General features: G+C 33.3%; 1 protein-coding gene across 6 annotated transcripts in view; it reads right to left on the bottom strand.

The window, feature by feature from the left end:
• Positions 1 to 317: 317 nt before the first annotated feature.
• Positions 318 to 19,754, bottom strand: part of LOC114052343 (contactin-associated protein-like 4) — a 587,798-nt gene continuing 568,361 nt past the window's right edge. For 4 of the 6 annotated variants that reach the window (XM_027874897.1, XM_027874896.1, XM_027874900.1 and 1 more), the window contains 7 exons: positions 19,338 to 19,577; positions 16,308 to 16,532; positions 13,826 to 13,959; positions 12,736 to 12,823; positions 7,177 to 7,395; positions 6,757 to 6,828; positions 318 to 511 (listed from right to left, as the gene is read on the bottom strand). In XM_027874897.1, the coding sequence (XP_027730698.1) occupies positions 318 to 511; positions 6,757 to 6,828; positions 7,177 to 7,395; positions 12,736 to 12,823; positions 13,826 to 13,959; positions 16,308 to 16,532; positions 19,338 to 19,577 (1,172 nt within the window). The remainder of the gene's footprint in view (positions 512 to 6,756; positions 6,829 to 7,176; positions 7,396 to 12,735; positions 12,824 to 13,825; positions 13,960 to 16,307; positions 16,533 to 19,337; positions 19,578 to 19,754) is intronic. The other 2 variants (XM_027874899.1, XM_027874901.1) reach the window with 2 other exon arrangements.

Genomic DNA, 19,754 nt, shown 5'->3' with positions numbered 1-19,754 from the left:
ATACATGTCAAACTTCAGGTGTAGAGGAGCACATCAGAACGGTCAGAAACTACCAACAATGAGATTGGTTACAATATCTAATTCACTGTTACATAAAATGCATTTATGATAGCTAAGGAATATATGTCATTGAAAGAGGCCTCCTAGAGCAATCACTGAGACTGAAACATATGCAGTATAAGAGTTCTGCAAATCCATTGCATTTATTATGAGTGCAAGAGCTTATTTTATTTTTTTTTCTTTTTTGTCCATTGAGAGCCCCTGGCTTAGCAAGAAAGTCAAACTATCATAGTATTAAATTAAATCATAACTTCCAATCAAAAGAAATATTCTTTCTGATTTTCATTAACTCTATTTTGCACGGTGAGCTCAGTTTTCAGGGCAGTCTCAGCACAGTCTTCATTTTCTGCCCTCTTTGTCTCATTTTTTTTGTACAAGCTTTTCTGTTGATAAATCCGTATTGCAATGGCAGTGATGCAAAGCAAGATAAATATCACAACTGCTATCACACCTAGTGGGGGGAAAGAGAAAAACAATACTTGGAATCAGTCTCCAAATAATAAGTCTTCTTCCAAAAGAGGTGATTGAATAGAAAGTACCCTGAGTTTTCATTGGCCAGGAAGAGATAATAAAAATTCTAAGCTTTGACAAAAGCTGATAATCTATTTTTGAAAGTTTTGGAATTCCATATATTTCTAACATCATAACACAAGTGGTATTATAAATTTTATATTGCTTCTGGGCCCTATCAAATTCTATGTCACATTCTTATTTTATGGCTTTAATCTAAACTTGTAAGAATCCATTTGAATGTATTTATATTGCCGCACAGGCCCTCATGTCCACATCACTGTGTGAACATTGTATTGGAATGTTTGAATGATTAAAACATACACATTTTGGAAGGCTTAAAAACATACAAATATTTTTTATGAGATTAGAATGAGTGTGAGGTTTAATGAAATTCCTTGATGATGACAGACTGGTGAATATGTATACTGTGATAATATTGATAAAAGATAAATCCTAATATCAAAAGGATTATAAGTATTTCTCTACATTTTTTTTAAAAATCATCTATAGAAAGGAAGTTACTGAGACTATTTAGCTAGGCAATATCTTAAATCTTTTGAAATTGTTCTCTTAGCAAAGAAGAAAGACATGGAAACATGTAAGATTCTACACTAGTCACTGCCCCATTGATTCCACATAGTGTGTGATGCAGAAAGCTTAGAAATCAATCCACTATTTCTAATGAGATTAAAGTTACATATAAATACATATACATATGTATGTGTGTATATATACACACACATATATATGCATATATTCATATAGAAAGCAGAAATATATTTCTGGATCCTGGAAATTTTTGCAGAGTGGTACTGATTATTGATAATTAGCAATATTCATCAAAGTTTTGATTAGTCCAGTTTGGACTCAGGATTTGCTGACTTAGTCACCATGATTTTTTTTTCCATTAAGATAAGGTGAAATTGGGGCAGATAGGGGGCATAGTGGATAGAGCACTGGCCCTGGAGTCAGGAGGACCTGAATTCAAATCCAGTCTCAGACTAGTCACTTGACCCTTACTAGCTGTGTGACCCTGGGCAAGTCACTTAACCCCATTGCTTAGCAAAAACAACAGCAACAACAACAACAACAACAACAACAACAACAACAACAACAAAATAAATAAGGTAAAGTTAACTTCTGAATTAAAGCTAATGTATTAGTGATAGAGGAATTTGGCATTTGTAATGAATGGATCTATTAAATGTAAATAATTATTTAGACTTAAAAGAAGTCTAGTTTGTTTGTTTTCTTTTTTAAGGAAATTGACTGAAAGAATAGTCCTCTTAAACAAAATATAAATTTTCAGCATATATTTTCTGTCTCATTTTGATATAATGAACACTTTTTTAAAGTGATATATCTCTAGTTTGTAGATTCCTATTTTAATATATCATTCAATCAAATTTTAATATCAAGGAGTAGAAGTTATTGACTGAAATAGGTTGAAATGTATGAGTTATGACAAGTATGGATTCAGTGGCAATATAAGCATTGTCCTATTCAGTCTATTCAGGCTAGGTATGTCTGGGGACTTTAAAAAACAAAAAACAAAAAAACAAAACCATTGCATTTCAATATAACCAGTTTCCTTTGTATCCTATGTATTTTATTTTATGCATTTAAAATTATTATTTTGAGAAGGGATCCATAGGCATCACCTGATTGTCAAAGGGGTCCATGCCACAAAAAATTAAGAACCCTTGATTTAGTCAGTCAAGTCCTTTAAATATCCCAAGGAAGCTTATAGTTTAGGTGTAGTTATGAGGTAGAATAGTGGAGTAGAAAGTGATTAACTTGAATTTAGGAGACCTTTGAATCAATCCACTCTCAAAAAACTTATTTACTGTGTGACTTTGGGCAAGTTACTTAGCCTCTCTAACCCGCTGTTACTTTTTCTGTTAAATGTAGAAAGAAAAACATGTACCATCTACCTCAGTGGGGTATTCTTTAAAAAAAAAAAAACAACAACACACCTACACATTATCCTAAAGAGGTAAATAAATAAGTACAATTAAAAATTCTAAGCTACTCCACTGATTTGCTGTTAGGAAAGTACTTTTTTATACCTTAAGGGGTACTAGCAATTATTCTGCTTTTGCAAACTTTTGATTTCATTTTCAATCTTGGTGGTAGCCCACGTTCAGACTCGTAAAGTCCTGGCAAAAAACATCTACTGCAGTCTTACTAACTTGGAAACAGAATTGGCATGAGAATATTTTGCAGAGATAGGAAATTCAAGTTAACTATTCATAAATGATTTCAACAATAGTTAATGCTAGTGGACTAAAGGAGCCAAAACTATAGAATCTCTTACTTAATACATTGTATATTTACTTAGTCTTAGATAAAACCATAAAATAACAAAATGCCAGGTTAATTCACCCCTCTCTGACTTCCCCTTACAGGTGCCTTTCTCCATTAATAGAAAACTGTAGAGAGAATCTGATAATTAAAATAGAGTGTGATAAATAATCTACAATAAATAATCTATAATAGAATATATTAGATATAATAGATATGACAATGTATAATAAATAATACAAATAATATAACTAATGTATAATAGACAATATAAAATGGATTAAAATAAAATAGATAAACAATAGCTAATTAAATCAGATCTTTATTAAGCATAAGATATATATTTTTTAAATGCGTAGTATACTTTTTTTAAATAAATGATTTTCCTCGCTAAATAAAATCATTGTGGATTGAGACTCTTCTGAGACATTTAATGAAATCTGAAAGGTGTTTATATCTGAAACTAAGCTCATTTCTTACATTAAGAATTCTAGATTCTCAAGAATTTTATAAAACAAAACATGGTTAAAGTCATAAAGCACTTTTCATTGTAAACCTTACTGAACATTTAAATGATCTTCACTGATGTCAAGCTTATAAGCCTGGAAGCAGATTTTCCAGGTACTAAAACATACCTTCTGATTCATTCATAGCTAACTTAGCTGCTAACTAGAGGTAAGGGACTATATTTTGGCATATTTGTCATGAAGAGGAAGAAACTGTTCAGGGTTTGAAGTCACAAGCCTTGGGTTTAAATCCTGCTCTAATATTTATTATCCATGAAATGTTGAGCTTTTTGGGTCTCAGTTTCCTAATTTGTGAAATGAAGGGGTTATGCTAGATGGCCTCTAAAGTCCTTTCCAGCTCTACTTCTATGATTTTTTTTAAATTTAAAACTAGCATTTTCATTTTTGTGCATAACACAATTGTGTATTTCAGTACTTACTGATGTGATAGTTAATAGGAAACAAATAAAGAACATGCCATTATAGGGTCAAAGACAGAAAGGATCTCAGAAGCCATTCTAGTCCAACTCATTTTGAAGATGATGAAACTGAGGCACAGGAAGTCTAAATGTATTACACAAGTAGTAATTGTGTCACACAAGGTAGTAGGTGTCAGAGGAAAGATTTAAACTCGGGTCCTTTGTCCCCAGAGCCAGCACTCTGTGCTATGTGGCTTCCTTATTCACATACCATATAATTTCCCCCAGGAGATGTTCCTTCTGTTCAGGAGGTAATTATGGGATTGTAAAGATTACAATATGTGATTGTAATTATTTCCATAGAAATAATACAAAAATTGAAAATTGAACTGAGTCAGTGTGGAAAGGCATCCATAGACTCAAGTAGATTATATCCTCCAAATACTGGAAAGGAAATGAAAAGAGCTAAGAGGTTAATTTGTCTTCAACAAATAGCTTGTTTAGCTCAGTTTCAGCTTTGTGACAAACTTCAAACTGATAATTATAAATTTTAAAACTTCGGCAGCGATTGTAATTTTCAAGGAATTTCAGAAGCAATTACTACATGGTCAATAACAAATGCTACCTCTCCAATTGAATGGATAGAGGACAGTCAATTGGTATGAACTTGAACTTGAACAGTTCAGGAAAAAAATACATACATATATATCAGGAAAAAATACACATATATACATATATACATATATACATATATACATATATATATATAAAATCTAATCCTGGACTTAGTCTACAAAAAATGTGTCAAAGATTAGGATACCTACTAAATAAGAGGATGGATTTGAAGGAAATCATTCATGTTCTGTGCTGACAGTATGTGTCTTTCAAATGATCACCCACCCCACCCTGGTTCAAAGTGTTCTATACCATGCCCACTGTCATATTCAAGGGTGAATTACAGTATTCCTTCAGGCCAGCAAATCTGTATCTGTAAAAGTGGTAAGATTGAGCCAAAGTAGACTGACTATATATACATATTGAAATATATAATATATCATAACATATAAGGAGTCAGTCTTAACATCTTAACAGATACAGATTTGCTTTAGTATATATAATACATACCATTTTAAATTAAAATTACCTTTCCCCTCAAAAAAATTTTAAGATAGAGACATATACATACACCATAAATTTCTTGAAATATATATATATACTATATATATACACATACATACATACACACACATCTATGTGTATATGTATACACACATGCCATACATTTCTTGGTGGGGAAGGATAATTTTAATTTAATTGGAATCTATTCTCATACAACAACAAAAAGGAAATTCCATGTAATGAAAAAAACTATATTACTCATGTTCTCTATTTTGCAGTCTGTCTCAAAACTCACAGCTAAATTTTTTTAGGCATTCTAAAAAGAATTCTCAAGTATTACTCATTCTTACACTTGAAAGTTGGTTCTAATTTTTCCTTTCTACTTTGAACTTTATAAATTATTTGAAAGATTCAATTGTATCTATTCATTGATCTGTAAGATGTACAATGGTCTTTCATTGGTTCCTTTATTTAGATCTAGAAAGGACATTTTAAGATCATCTAGTCCAACCTCCTTATTTTACCAAGGCACAAGAGAGGTCAGCGACTTGCCCAAGGAAATAATATATATGTCATTGCAATTTTCTGAAGACGTGACTATTTCAAAAAGGGCTACCCTATATGCTTGAATTGACTGCATTTAAATAATAAGTGACACAGCAAGCAAACCTCAGTCTTTCGACTCTAAACCCAGCCATCTTTCCACTTTATCAGACGTTTTGGCCTAATTTAATTTTATGCTTTGTCACTGACTTTTGTGAATAAACATCATCTGTGCTCTTTAAACACAAAAAAAGATCCCAAACTAAGAAATACTGAGAATCATTTATACCCCACCTTGTCAAGTTTTGATTCTTAAACAAAATAAATGAACCAGTCTCTTTAAATGTTTACGCTTTCTGTCAACTGATTCAGAACAATAATAGTGTATTTCATTGTAGAAAAAAGAAAATGCCAGTTATATATTCTTAACCCATTTTTGACTCTTGTTTTGTATTCATAAAATGGGAACACTAATGCTGTAAAAAAATGCACAGAATATCAATGTTTGAATAATTCTCTCTTTGGAGAAAAGCTGTGTTCAAATAAGTGTGGTATGCTCCAATGACATAAGCAAAAGAACCATAATGCATATTTTCAGACTCCAGAATTTGTTGTGTTGTCTACTATACCATGCTGCCTCTCCAGTGAGAGAAAATGTAAACATGCGCTGTTTTGACTCACTTTTTGATATGATAATTAGACCTCAGAGAGCATATTATTCCTATTGCCAGGAAGGGAAAAAAAATTAAAAAGGATCTTATTGCTTTCTCAATTTGAAATCAAAGCAAAAGATGCTTTCCTTGGGGAAAGCCTCTAAACACATGCAAATTCCCATTTTCCTTAGCAATAAGGCAGCACAAAATGTGTGCTTTAAATAGCAATTTTATCACAGATTCCATTACTCTTAATATAACCCACTTGTAAAAGCAGCTGTGTGTCCAGGAAGCCATCAGAATGCTTTTTCCTTAAGCATATGCTATATGCCTAGGGGCACCTGGTGTCCATTTACATATTGTGATGCTTGCATTAGACAGCTCTGCAACTATTCTTAAAAGTTTATGCTTCAGTGGATTCTTCAACTACTTAGACCAACTATTTCTAGAGAAGATGATGTCAAGAAGATATTAGAAAAATAGCAACTAAGAAAACTAGTCTGTTGATAATCCTTCCAAGTGCTTGAAGCTTTCAAAATAAAACTGCAGTTCTTTGCATGTGTTTCTTACCAATAATCAAATAGCAATAATCATTAAAATAAAAAGTCTTAAGGAAACTACTACCATAGTCCCTATTACCTCCAATTATTGCAGAGTCACTTCTGATTGCATTAGCTAAGGGTTCTCCCTCATCTATTGGTCCAGAATGATCTGTAGCAGAAAAAAGGACAGTGACAGAAACAAGTAGAAAGTAGGGTTCTTAAGTAATTTACACATGTTTGAAATGAGAGCAGAACGTCTGGATGCATCACAGAGTATGAATCTCCATGGTGGACTCACTTACAATTGTTCAGTGAAATATTTCCAAATGAATAAGAAACAAAGAACATGGAAAAGAAGAAGCCTTGAAAATAAAGCTAAACAGGCCAAATGGAACATATTTTGAAAACTACCCCCAGCGTGTCACCCAGAGTGAAGTAATAACAATGTGAGGAGTGCTGCACACTCAATGGGCAAGCCCTGTCAGGTAAGAGAAATAAGGAGAGTAATATATGCTACCTGCAAATGAATGTGTTGTTTCACTCAGTGTTGACTCAGCTCCAGTTAAAGTGCCACAGTTGGATTCAGCTACATGTCCTTTAACAGTAACTGGGGCTAAACTGGAGTGGTGTAAAGCAGCCTTCAAAGGAGCAATATGGTTAAACTGCACAGAAGAGAGACATCCAGTGAACCCTTGAGAGTTGGCTTTCATTGTCTCCTGGTCAACATCACTATTTTCTGTTAATCAAAAGAAACAGAATACATAATTCCAGTGCAAGGCTAAGAAAAGTAGGTTGGCGCCAATCCCCAAAACATGAATAAAATAAAAATGAGTTATATGTTGGAAGAAATATCCATTGAAAACTTAATCACACTTTTATCTGCTTTCAATTGTACATATTTACATAAAAATATTATATCTGCATACATTCAGGAATGAAATAATTTCTAATTTTTACCGTGTTGGAAAAGACTAATTAGTTCAACTAGAATGTAATTGAAGTGACCATGGCTTCTTATTAATCCTCCACAGTGTTTAAAATAAAGGTTTTCATAAAAGAAGACCTTTTTTTGATAAATGAATAAATTTAAAGTAAAAAGTCTTTAAAAATATTTTTTGTCTTTGAATTCTTAACACCTAGCACTGTGCCTTTGCATATCAGAGGAACTTAATATATGATTCTGGAATTGAACTGAATTGAATTAAATTGAATTGAAAAAGACCAGAAAACAAGATTAAAGAATAAGGGATAAATTTAACTTGAAGCAGAGAAATTTGAAATGACTTTACTGTCTTCATATAAAGGAAAAATAAGTATTCCAATGATGGTAACCAGCTGTTTTGTTTCTGCTGAAGAGCAGGTAAGAGTAAATTTAAATTGCAGAAATTAAAAATCAAGTTAGACATATGAAAATGTCTGGGTAGAAAGTTTTTAAGTACCCCTTCTTGTCTCCCAGTATTTTCAGCATATATTAATTATGACTATAACAAGTTCTCAAAATGCTGAAGTCTTAAATATCTTTAAAAATTCTGAACTTATTTTGGGATAACAGTCAAATGTAGTCAAACCCATGAATTTTTTATAGAAGTCATTAATCATTACTTCACTCAAAAACTAGGCCTACAAAACTAAAGTTACCTCGAAGATTTGTCCAGACAATTCTGTTGCACATCTGCTACTCACATATAGTCATATCATATACCCAGATAGAAGAAAAATAAATGTGATTCAGTTGAGGATGTTTTGGGCAAACTTTGTAGTTCTCTGATAATGGGTCAAAATTTAGTTTCTAAATGTAAAAGACAGTTACCCCAGGGGCAGCTAGGTGGCACAGTGGACAGAGCACTGGCCCTGGAGTCAGGAGCACCTGAGTTCGAATTTGGCCTCAGACACTTGACAGTTACTGGCTATGTGATCCTGGGTAAGTCATTTAACCCCAATTGCCTCGCACACACACACACACACACACACACACACACACACACACACACACACACACACACAAAGGACAATTACCCCTTCCTTAAATTATCACTAAGACCCACTGCTACAGGTTTCTTATTAACTCATGTATTTAGATGCACATTTTTGCCCCCTTGGCTAAAACTTACAGTTAGAACAGGCCTACTAATTTTTCTTTGTCTTTTTGGTCTAGGACAATGAAAGAGGTAAATGAGCATTTATTAAGCACCTGCTATGTGCAAGGCAGGTACTAAGAGCTTTATGGATATTTTCTCATTTAAGCCACAGAACAACTCAGGAACATAGATGCTATTATGATTTCTAGTTTACAGTGGAGAACACTGAGGGAAATATACCTTAAGTTACTTGCCCAGGGTTATACATACAGAAAGTTTCTAAAATCAGGTTTGAACTCAGACCTTCCTGACTCTAGGTACAGGGTTTTAACAACCCTAGCACCAAGCTGCACTATAATCTCCTAAGTTCAGGAAGACTTGGTAAGGAAATTCCCTCTGTCATATTTGGTCAGTAAATTTTCTGAAATTTATTGTCTTAGAGAATTTTCTGAGGGGCACTGAGATATTAAGAGATTTGACCAAGGTCACATAGCCAAAATATGTCAGAGAGAGGAATTGAAATGATGTTCCCCTGACTCTTGGGCCAGGCTTCTGTCCATTATTCCATAGTATATCTCTTATATTACTATACTGATTAAAATGTAGGTCTCACTATTTTTCCCAGTCTAGCTCACATAAACATTAAAATAATGTTATTTTTTTCAATATATGAACTGTTTTTCCTTTTAAAGATATCTTATTTTGCATACATGGGCTATAATAGGGTCAGCCCATTTTCTGACCAATATGGTATTCTCATATTTAACTGTGTTTTATTTTTGTTAGCATATCATAAGCTTCTACTTATTAGTGACTAGGTTAAATATTTTCTAGGAGAAATAGTTTAAGCTAAAGATGTTTAAATATGTCAAACAGAAAATTAATGTCAAAATAAAGAGAAGGTACAAACTTACTCCACTGCAATTTTTTATTAGTTTTTTTTTTAATTTGCTGCTATAAAAGCAAATAAATGGTATTTAACGAGTAACATGATATAATGGAAAAAATATTGGATCTGGAGTCAGAGGCTGTGTTCAAATTCTATCTCTGATTCTTATACCTGTGTGTCAATTGGGCAAATCACTTTAATATCCTATGTCTCAGTTTCCTACCTGGAAATTGAGAGGGTTAGACAAGATGGCCTTTGTGGTCCCTTCTAGTTCTTGATCTTTGAGGCTATCCAAATGACAGCCACAGAAATTCTTGAGCTATTATAATTTGGAATAAGGAAATAATATGTTTTCTTTTCTATTTTTAAGTTGTTGTTTTTTTAAATTTCTGTCCTTCCCAAAGTACCATTGAACAACAATGGGGGGTGTGAGGAGAGAGAGAAGAGGAGAGAAGAAAAGAGGAGAGGAGAGAAGAGAAGACAAGAGAAGAGAGAAAGAAGGCAGAAAAGGAAAGGAAAGGAAGGAAGGAAGGAAGGGAAAAAGAAAGGAGGAAAAAATAAAGAAATTAAGAAGAAAATCTTCATTTTAAACATGCATACTCCTACAAAACAAATTCTAAGACTGGTCATGCCTGAAAATGTATATCTCTCTCTGTGTTTCAAGTTTATCATTTCTCTGGCAGAATATAAGTAGCATGTTTCATCTTACGTCTTCTACACTTTTAGTTTGTTATTCTATTAATCAGAGTTTTACAGGCTTTCAAAGTTGTTTTTCTTTCTAACATTGTTGTCATTATTTAAATTGCTCCTCTAGATCTCTCATTTTACTATGAGTCAGTTTGTGGAGGTCTTTCCGAGTTTCTTCTGAAGCTATCTATTTCATTTCGCCATTTCTAATGAAAGAATATTACTCCATTATGTCCATATGCTATAATTTGTTAAGCCATTCCCTGATAGAAAAAAAAAAACCTCCTCCCTTACTCCCTAGTTTCCAGTTTGGGGCTTCTACAGAAAGTGTTACCATGACTATTTTTTGTATATAAAGGTCCTTTTCCTCTTTTTAAAAAAATTTCTTTGGGGTATAGGCCCAAAAGTTATACAGCTGGGTAAAAGGGTATGAGTAGTTTAGAAACTTTGGGGGCATAATTCCTAATTATTCTCCACAAAGGGTGGGTGGACCAATCCTCAGCTACACTAAGAGAGCACAAATGTGGTTGTTTCATGCAGCACCCTCCAACATTTGTCATTGTCCTCTTGCCCAGTCTGAAGGAATGTGTGGTGGAACCTCAGAGTTACTTTAGTTTACATTTCTCTAGTTATTAGTGAATTAGCACTAATTAAGGATTAACATTTTTATATACAATTAGTAATAGCTTGGATGTCTTCCCCTGAAAACTGCCTGTTCATATCCTTTGACCATTTATCTATTGAGGAATGGTTTTCAGTTTTGTCAATGTCTGTCTATGGATAACATTACTGATACCCAGCATGATAATCTGCCCAAGGTTTTCTAGTTTCTAGGCCTTTCACAAAATGATAGCACCATGTCGAGAAATATCTCAGAAAACTGAATTCAAATCATTTATATGACTACTAAAATTCTGTAAGATTCTATAAAACTGAAAATACAAACTTTTTTTCCCTATAAGCTTACAGAATAAAGCCCAGGCCAATAGTGACTAATAACAATTTAATATAAAAGCTATACTTTTCTAACTAAGGTTGTATATTTTAGTGAGTCACCTCAGACCAAAATTTGGTTTAATTTTCAAAATAGCACCATAAAACAAAATCACCATTTCTAGTCAGATTGGTTCATAATCATATATTTACATTTAAACCAAATAATAAAGTTACCAATCACTCTTCCACCTTAATAGTTTAACCTGTATTATTAACTCTATATGTAAAATTGTGATCTTTTCAGTTCAGCTTAATAAATATTATTTTGCAAATCATCACTGGGCTATAACAGTAGTACACTTAGAGAACAGCACAATTCGACCTTTCTCCCTATTGGGAGAACATGAAGTCATAATTTTAATGCCTGCTAGAGTGCCTATAAACATTTACTAACATATAAACCTAGTCATCATCCTTTTCAGTCTTCTGTTTTGATTGTCCAGCAGCACTATGTTCACTCAGGCAGTTTCAGCTTTTGGGAATATATATAAGAAAAAGAGAATAATAACCAATGAATCAAAATACAAGTAGCTGAAAAGGTCAACACTATTCTTTTTATTTAAATTGCCTAAAATAAACTAGGTTACTAATAACTACTAATCAAAGAATAGGAAGTAGGCAGCAAAATAATGCTCTCATTCTCACTGTTATGAGTAAATGTCAATGGTGTTTATATTTTCTTTCCTCTTAAAAAAACTTCCAAAAATCATGTCCTTGGTGATAAGGATTGGAAAATGAAAAGGGAAAAAAAGGCATTCACATTATGATTCTAAAATGATAATTATATTTTGAGTGATATAATCAGGAGCATTTGGCAGGAATAAATAAGGACTATGAAACTTCTAGAGTGTTAAGGATAACAGACTGCAATCACAAAACCTCCATCAGCTACATTACAGCAGGAAAAAAAACAGGACTTCTGCCACTTCCCAGGGTTCATTCATTAGCAGAAAGAAAACAAACAGCTGCTTCTCTTTTTCTTTTCCTTTCAAATACTCTAACTTTAGCTTCAGATGGTGGTTTCAAGATTTGGAAACTGATTAATAACTAATCCATGGTCTTCATGCCTCCTTTGATCGTAGCTCTTCTCTTTTTGGAGGATAAGCAAAATACCATGTTTCATTATGTTTGATTGCCAAATGAGAGAGATAAGTGCGAAATTATTTTTAATGGAATATACTTGCTCATTTTACAGGAAGCACTTATCCATGATTACATGTGCACTCTGACAGAAGTATAGTTTCTACCTTGATTGTCACTCACTATATTATTAAACTGAAGACAAGGAATTTCTTTCAGAAAGATTAGGGTGCGTGCATATGTGTGTGTGTGTCTGTGTGTGTGTGTGTGTTTGTGTGTGTGTATGTAATATAACACTTTTGATCCGTGTTTTTTGAAGCAAAAAAGTGCTCTTTCTCCTACTTACCTAAAATCTTGCCAAGAACAAGGGATTTGATTGCATTGAATTCTATGCCAGAGGACAGGGTGACTTGCTCTCTTGCATTCTGGTTAACCTACAAAGTTGTTTTCCAAAAGACAACAATAACAGAACAGATGACAATTTGTTGATAGAAGGAAGGGAAGCCAAAGGAGATTGGGATACACAAATAAGTACTTGCTAATGTTACCAAAATAACTAAAGAAACAAATTCTAAAGAGTGAATCATTAAGATAGAGAAAAGTGTTTCATAAATAATTCTATAACAAACACATATAATTTTAATCTTGACTGAGACATTGTTTTAAATACCTATTATTTTGGGGGAAGGGGAAATTATTGTTCTACTTTAGACAGAATTTATCAAAGTGTTTTTTTTAATTTCTCTGTGTGCATTGTATTATTTAGTAAGCACTATAAGATGTGAGACTTTTTTTTTTAAAGATAAATGCTCTGACTTCTCTTAAAAGAAAACTTCAAAATCAAACAATTAAATGTTATTCTAAGCCAATAAAATAGATGTTTCTGCCAGTGCTTATAAAAATTCATTGCCCAGCCCTGGCTTAGATACATGATTTTATTTATAAAAGATTCATGAGCATTTCTCTCCCCACTGGGTATTTTTCATTTCAAGATATCTACCATATAAGTTATAAGTTAGTCCTCTTCCCAGAAATGGCAGGAAGTCAATCAGGAAGAAACTGGCTTTCTTAAAAGTTTTATATTTTTCATAATGTTTTAAAAATGATTCTTTTTAACAAAATGTCACTAGTATTTTGCTCTCATAATCCAACAAGAATATTTCCCTTGCATAGCAATTATTAACCAATTCCATGTGCAAGAAGTCAGAAACATTTATTCATCAGAAAAAAATAACACAAATTATAGGGGGAGAATAACATTTTAACATCAAACAACAGTGCTAATAGATTCCCATTTCCGCAGACGAGTAGACTGAACGTGATTCTATTTCTATACGCTACGAAAAAGCCTTGAGTAGTAGTTATTTAAAGGTGACTAACTGTTGAATTTTCTTTTAAGTTGTGTATCCTGGGGTATCAGTATTCCTTAAATTTACCTCTACAAAGAGTACACCTTCTTCTCTGTTAATCTTCACATGGTGAAGCTGTCCATCAGCCATGTTTTTGAAATTGCTGTTAAAAACATCTGGTTCTTGATGGCTATCTAATTTGTACCTGATCTGCAAACTTCCTAAAGGAAAAATATGATATTTTAGGGTCAATATTATTTACACAGCAATATATGCAGAATCTATAACATATTTTTCTTTATTCCGGAAAAGGCAGTACAATTTCAATCTCTCCAAAATAATTCATTTGTAAGTTTCATCTCTCACACACATACATTCCAGTAAATCTTGTTTCCTCCATCCCAAGTATAATATTACCAGATGTCCACATGACCACTTCTTTGAATAGTTATTTATTTATGAAATGAACTATCATTCTCAATTCCTGGGAGTACCTGAAATGTAAGAGTTTTCAATGGCATTGCCAGGGGCAGGGGGGTATGGTGTTGTTAACATTGTGCAGACTAATTTGTGAGGAAACTGGGTTGGAATCTCTGCTCCACTACTTATAACCTCTGGGACCTTGGGTAAGTCACTTAACTTTCTGGCTACCAGTTTTGTTATCTATAAAGTGAAGGGGCTGGACATCTTTAATCATCTGTAAAATCCCTTCCAGCTCTGATCTTATAAATAAAAGAGTAGCCAATAAACTATCTCTTACAATTTTTTTATGAATTGTGTTCCCAAAAGAACTTATAAATCTGAAGATATACATATATGTATGCATATGTATGTGTATATGCATGTATGTATATATGTATGTGTGTATATGTGTGTGTATATATTTATATATGAAATTGCAACAAGTTCTGAAGTCCCAACATGTTGATTCGAAGATTACATGTATACAGTCTATCAAAGTAGAATTCTTAGTAGCACAATAATAACATTGTGAAGCTTACAAGGAAATTTCCTAAAATTAGGGAAATGTGTGAAAATTATTCCAGATGGTCACAATCAGACTTCAAGATGAAGCTAAATAGAAATGAACAGTTTCAGACCTACACTGTATCCTCAAAACTAATACTACTCATTCACCTGCAGAGAATCAATTAATTTGCTTCACAGGATATCTTCTCAACTTCGTTTTCCCTCTGGTCAGTTAAGCTCAGAGCTCAAAAGAAAATACAAAAATTCCAATTTCAGCTTGTTTTCAAAACTCCTATTACCATAAATTCAGCTTCCTTACCCAGCTGACAAATTTGTTCATAGGATTTTTTTTTTTTGAGAGGGGATGGATTACATGGACTGGACCTTCACCTTCGTGAATGGGTTGAAATCCCACAGTAGAAACTTCCTACAATAATGCAAATAGACAGATTGCTTATAAAATGTTATTAGAGAGTTACCTAGGACACTAAGAAATTATGTGTTTTGCTTGGATCCAAGTCTTCCTGACATCATGTCTTGTCGTCTATCCACTATGCCATATTGCTTTACTTTTTATATAGAATATTCAGCTTTAAGTGGCAAGAAAAAGTGGAAGATGGGGAATTTTAACAAGTTAAAAACCCTGAAGGAGAATTTTCTCAAGTATATGAGGCTAGCAAGCATAATTCATAGGGAAAAGTCTCAAGTCAGGTGTTTATGTTTATCAGGGATTGACCTACTTTTTCAATAACTTCTTAAATGAGACAGTTTAATAAAATTCACTAATGGTGCATGACAGCAACCTGTTAGCCGGTAATTGGGTACATGGAAAGTGCTACAGAAGTTCATAGCTTATAGAATCTTATTATACTCAGTGAAGGAGTTATTTAAAAAAAAATCCCTTGTTTAAGAAGTTAGAAGAAAGTTCAATACAAGACCAGAAGTAGGCACACATTTAACATGAAACCTGTTAGCCAGAAACTTCTATGGAACTTTTTAAGTTGTCAAGTAATAGCCTTAATTTGCCTAATAACAATCCAATATCACTGAGTACTGTCATTATTTTTCCCAAACCCAGGAAATAGGCTGGATGTATTTTCTTTGTAGTGCTTCATGGTATTACTGACATTCCAACCAAAGGCAGGCAAGAATCAAGGCTTAAATTAAGTTTTCATACGCCTTACATTTGGTGTATGTGGCAAATTATGCTTACTCGATGTTATGATATTAACATCCACATTTCTATTACTACTCTTTAAGAAATATTTGCCAAATCTAACTAGGTATGTTTTTTAAAGAGCTGCAAAATTGAATTCAGATTATTTTTATGTATCATTGAAGAGCTACAATCATAAAACATAGTCAACACAAATATGCCAAACTATCAGAGGTTTAATAGGAGAAAAACCACCCTGATTCAATCACTGAAATGATACCTCCTCATGGAAATAAGTATGTTGGATATTACTGAAAAATGAAGCCAATGATTACAAAATATCAGTTGAAGAGCATCTTAGGTAGTGTAAACATTGATAAGATCCATAATATTTCTAATTTTCTTATTCAATTTCCTTTTGGCCACCACTACAAAGGAACTTACCATTTCTGGCAAGAATAACTGAAAGGTATTCCTTATAGAAGGAGCCTACATAAAGCAGCAAAGTTGGAGTCCGTGTTGTTCGAAAGCTTAATGTGATTGTTTCTCTGATTAGTGTCATATCACCATGGAATGAAGCAGCATGAGAGCTGGAATTTTTACTTAAGGTGTAATATTCTTGAAAATTGTAAGTCACTGAGGAGCCAGATCCAAAATATGCAGAAATCTCTGAAATGACAATAAAATTCTGTTACGCTACCATGTCAGCTATGTACATTTTCCTTTTTACTGTACTTAAAGCATGTTCCAACCATTCCCAAAACACTGTGATATAAATCAATAGTATGTTTTATTACTTCAGTCTCTTCAGTAGTTTTTAAAATAGCTTCAATTTTGGAAACACAAGTATTGAACTCTCCCTCACAGCATAAATCTGTGAGCTCCTATCATGAGGACAGAAGACAGTTTTTATTTCAATTCATTTTCCTCCAATTCTTTATTGATATCCTTACCTCTTCTCTGTAACTATTACTTCAAATGTGGCGTGTACTATAGCCTAGAAATTATTGAAATGGAAAGAAGTTGGTTCTCTACCCTGAAAATTAACTGCTAAGAAAGGTCTTTTTATGTCAAAGCACCTTATGATTTTCATTCCCATTCTCCTTTTTGTGTTGTAAAGGACCTAAAATTAAGCTAGTTAAGGCATCAATCTGAGAGGAGATGAAATCTATCCAGAAGCATAGATTTTGGAGTGGGATTTGTTTCTTAGGAACTAGAATGGAAAACTCATTTGTGATGTCTTCACTTTCTAAAATTTCTTTTAAATAACTTCTCAAACCTAAGAAATATACTATTAAATTAAGCATAAAAAGAAATGTCAGATGATTTTTAGCAAGATGGGAGTTTGGGATGGAAATTATCTGCTGCATAAGATTATTCTGGCAATACTTTTTTCTAAATATGATAAATAATCAAGGCAATTATAAATTACAAAAGGATCTCATTAGATAATCAAACAATAATTATATTCCCCTAACACTTCAGGGTCATTTCCCTATCACCCACAATATACTTCCTAATGTCTAATATAACATTTGGCTGTATAATAACATTTAAAATGCAATTGGAAACAGGGAATTGGGAATCATTTAGAAAATTGAGACTTGAATACATAAAGTAGTGGGCATAATTAAATTCTGTCTTGACATATGAACACTATACTAGTTCAGTACTGGGAATATTTTCCTTATTACTATTTGTTGGCATTTATATTTTACTTATTTGGAGGGGGTGGAGGGAATGAATGATTTTCTGAAAGACATTTTGGACAGCTGTTTACTACTCCCAAATGTCTCTTTCTCTGGGAATTCTGCTTCAACTTTGTACTTAACATGAATACCTTCAGAAAAGATATATTCCTGTTGCTTTATTAAGGCATGGAGCTGGGCTCTAGAAGCCTATGTCATTGGAACATAAGCTCAACTGATTCCTAAAAAATTAGAATGGTTTCCTTTGATTAGGGGCCAAGCAACAGACTGTCTATCAGAAAAGAAACTAATCTACCCACCCTCTCCCATCAGTTAAATTTAGAGATGCTCATCTCCAGAATGTTGGAGACTAAGTGGTAGTTTTTGTTAATTTGTTTTGTTTCATTTCTTTTTCTTTTTTGGGGGGGGGGTAGGCACTGCAACTCTCAGAGGAATAGGAGGGTTCATGGAAGATATATCAAGAATTCTTAGTCTGGGAATTGTTTTGGGTTTTTTTGGTAACAATTTATAAATAGTTTTCTTTGTAGTCCTATGTATTTTATTTTATGCACCTAAAAACATTATTCTGAGTAGAAGTCCATAGGTTTCACCAGGCTGTGACAAAAAAAGTTAAGAATATGTGACTTCTATGGACTAAGTCACAGATGCTCAAAGTACTCACATTTAAATGAAAAAGAAGAAAATTTGACAAATATACAGAGACAATACAAACTTAGTGAATTTTCCCTATCTCTCAATTTTTAACAAGGGCTAATAAAAATTTAATAGATAGATATGACATGGGGATAATAACTAGACCTAAGATTTCATTGGCAGAGCAAAGTCCTGGATGAGGAAACACCCTTTACAAATGGAAATTAGCTCTTTTTCTTTGAGAGTTGCCTAGAGTACTGAGAAGTCAGCTAATGTGCCCATGATCAGATTATCTGTATGTATTAGTGGGCAAATTTGAAACCAGGTCTTCTGACCTCAAGGTCAATTTTCTATTCACTAGGCCTTATTGACTCTCTTATGTGCATGATGAACATCTATATTCATGTGTGTGTGTATGTATATATGTGTAATAGAGAGAGACAGAGAGACAGAGAGAGAGTCATGATGCCTGGCATATTTGATACCACAGCTATTCCTCTTTTCTTTTCAAAAAAACTGACTTTGAATTGAGCCAACTGAGAGATTTAAAAAAAAAAAAATCTTAAACTAATAGCAGCTGCTCAACACATCCGAAAAGGAATGGTCTAAGTGTCTCAGTTTCATCCCACATGAATATTTAATGCGAAAAGTATTTAGTCTTTTGGTTGAAATATTTGGTTGGCAAGGGAAAAAAAAAAAACACAATGCCTTCTAAATCTTCTTGCATGACTGAAAGTCATTACCACAAATAACAATGATGCTTTTAATGATTTTAAAAGTAGAGAATTGTCAGATGGGGCAAATTGTTAATAACCACATTACTTGAAAGCATCAGCTTTAGCTAGAAAAAGAGATTGTACATATAATCCCTAGAGAAACCCATAGGGGATGAATATCACGATTTAACAGCATTAGCCACTGGTTTTCAAGAATACAGTTGTATTTTTTCCTCATTAAACAGAAATGCCTTCAAAATAGGTATTTTGGAAAAAGAATTTAGAAAGCAAGTAGTGGACTCATTCAAATAAGGCACAGAATGAGTCATTCATCCTAATACAAGACAGCAATCTTGTTTGTACTGACATAATTTCCCTGCATATTTTGTCCTTATATGTTTACTTTTCATCCTTACCATTCAAACAGAATGGCCCACTGTATGCAGAGAAGCTACAGTCACAAGAGAATCCACTGTGTTTTTCTTTACATTTTCCTCCATTGTGGCATAAATTTCCATAGCTGCTACAATGTCCTGGACACCCTGGGTCCACCCCTGGGGTGATCTTGGCCCTCTCTTCCAAATCCAGGGCTATCCCATTCAACTGTAAAGATCGAATGCATCCCAGAAATCCTTTCTGCCGGGAGGCTGTCCCACCTGAAATTCAAATACTATAATTGAGATAAATTCCTAAGAATTTCACTCTCAGACAATAATGGCCATGCCAATGTGCCACTTGAAGGACACACAAACAAACAGAACATTTTGATGTGCCTTTTTTTTGTATACAACTTCTTGCCTCTTTCTAAGGTCATTATGAATAAAGATAAAATA

Source organism: Vombatus ursinus, unplaced genomic scaffold, assembly GCF_900497805.2.
Source record: "Vombatus ursinus unplaced genomic scaffold, bare-nosed wombat genome assembly UNPS02014807.1, whole genome shotgun sequence".
NCBI lineage: Eukaryota > Metazoa > Chordata > Mammalia > Diprotodontia > Vombatidae > Vombatus > Vombatus ursinus.
This window is presented reverse-complemented; position numbering and strand designations above follow the sequence as displayed.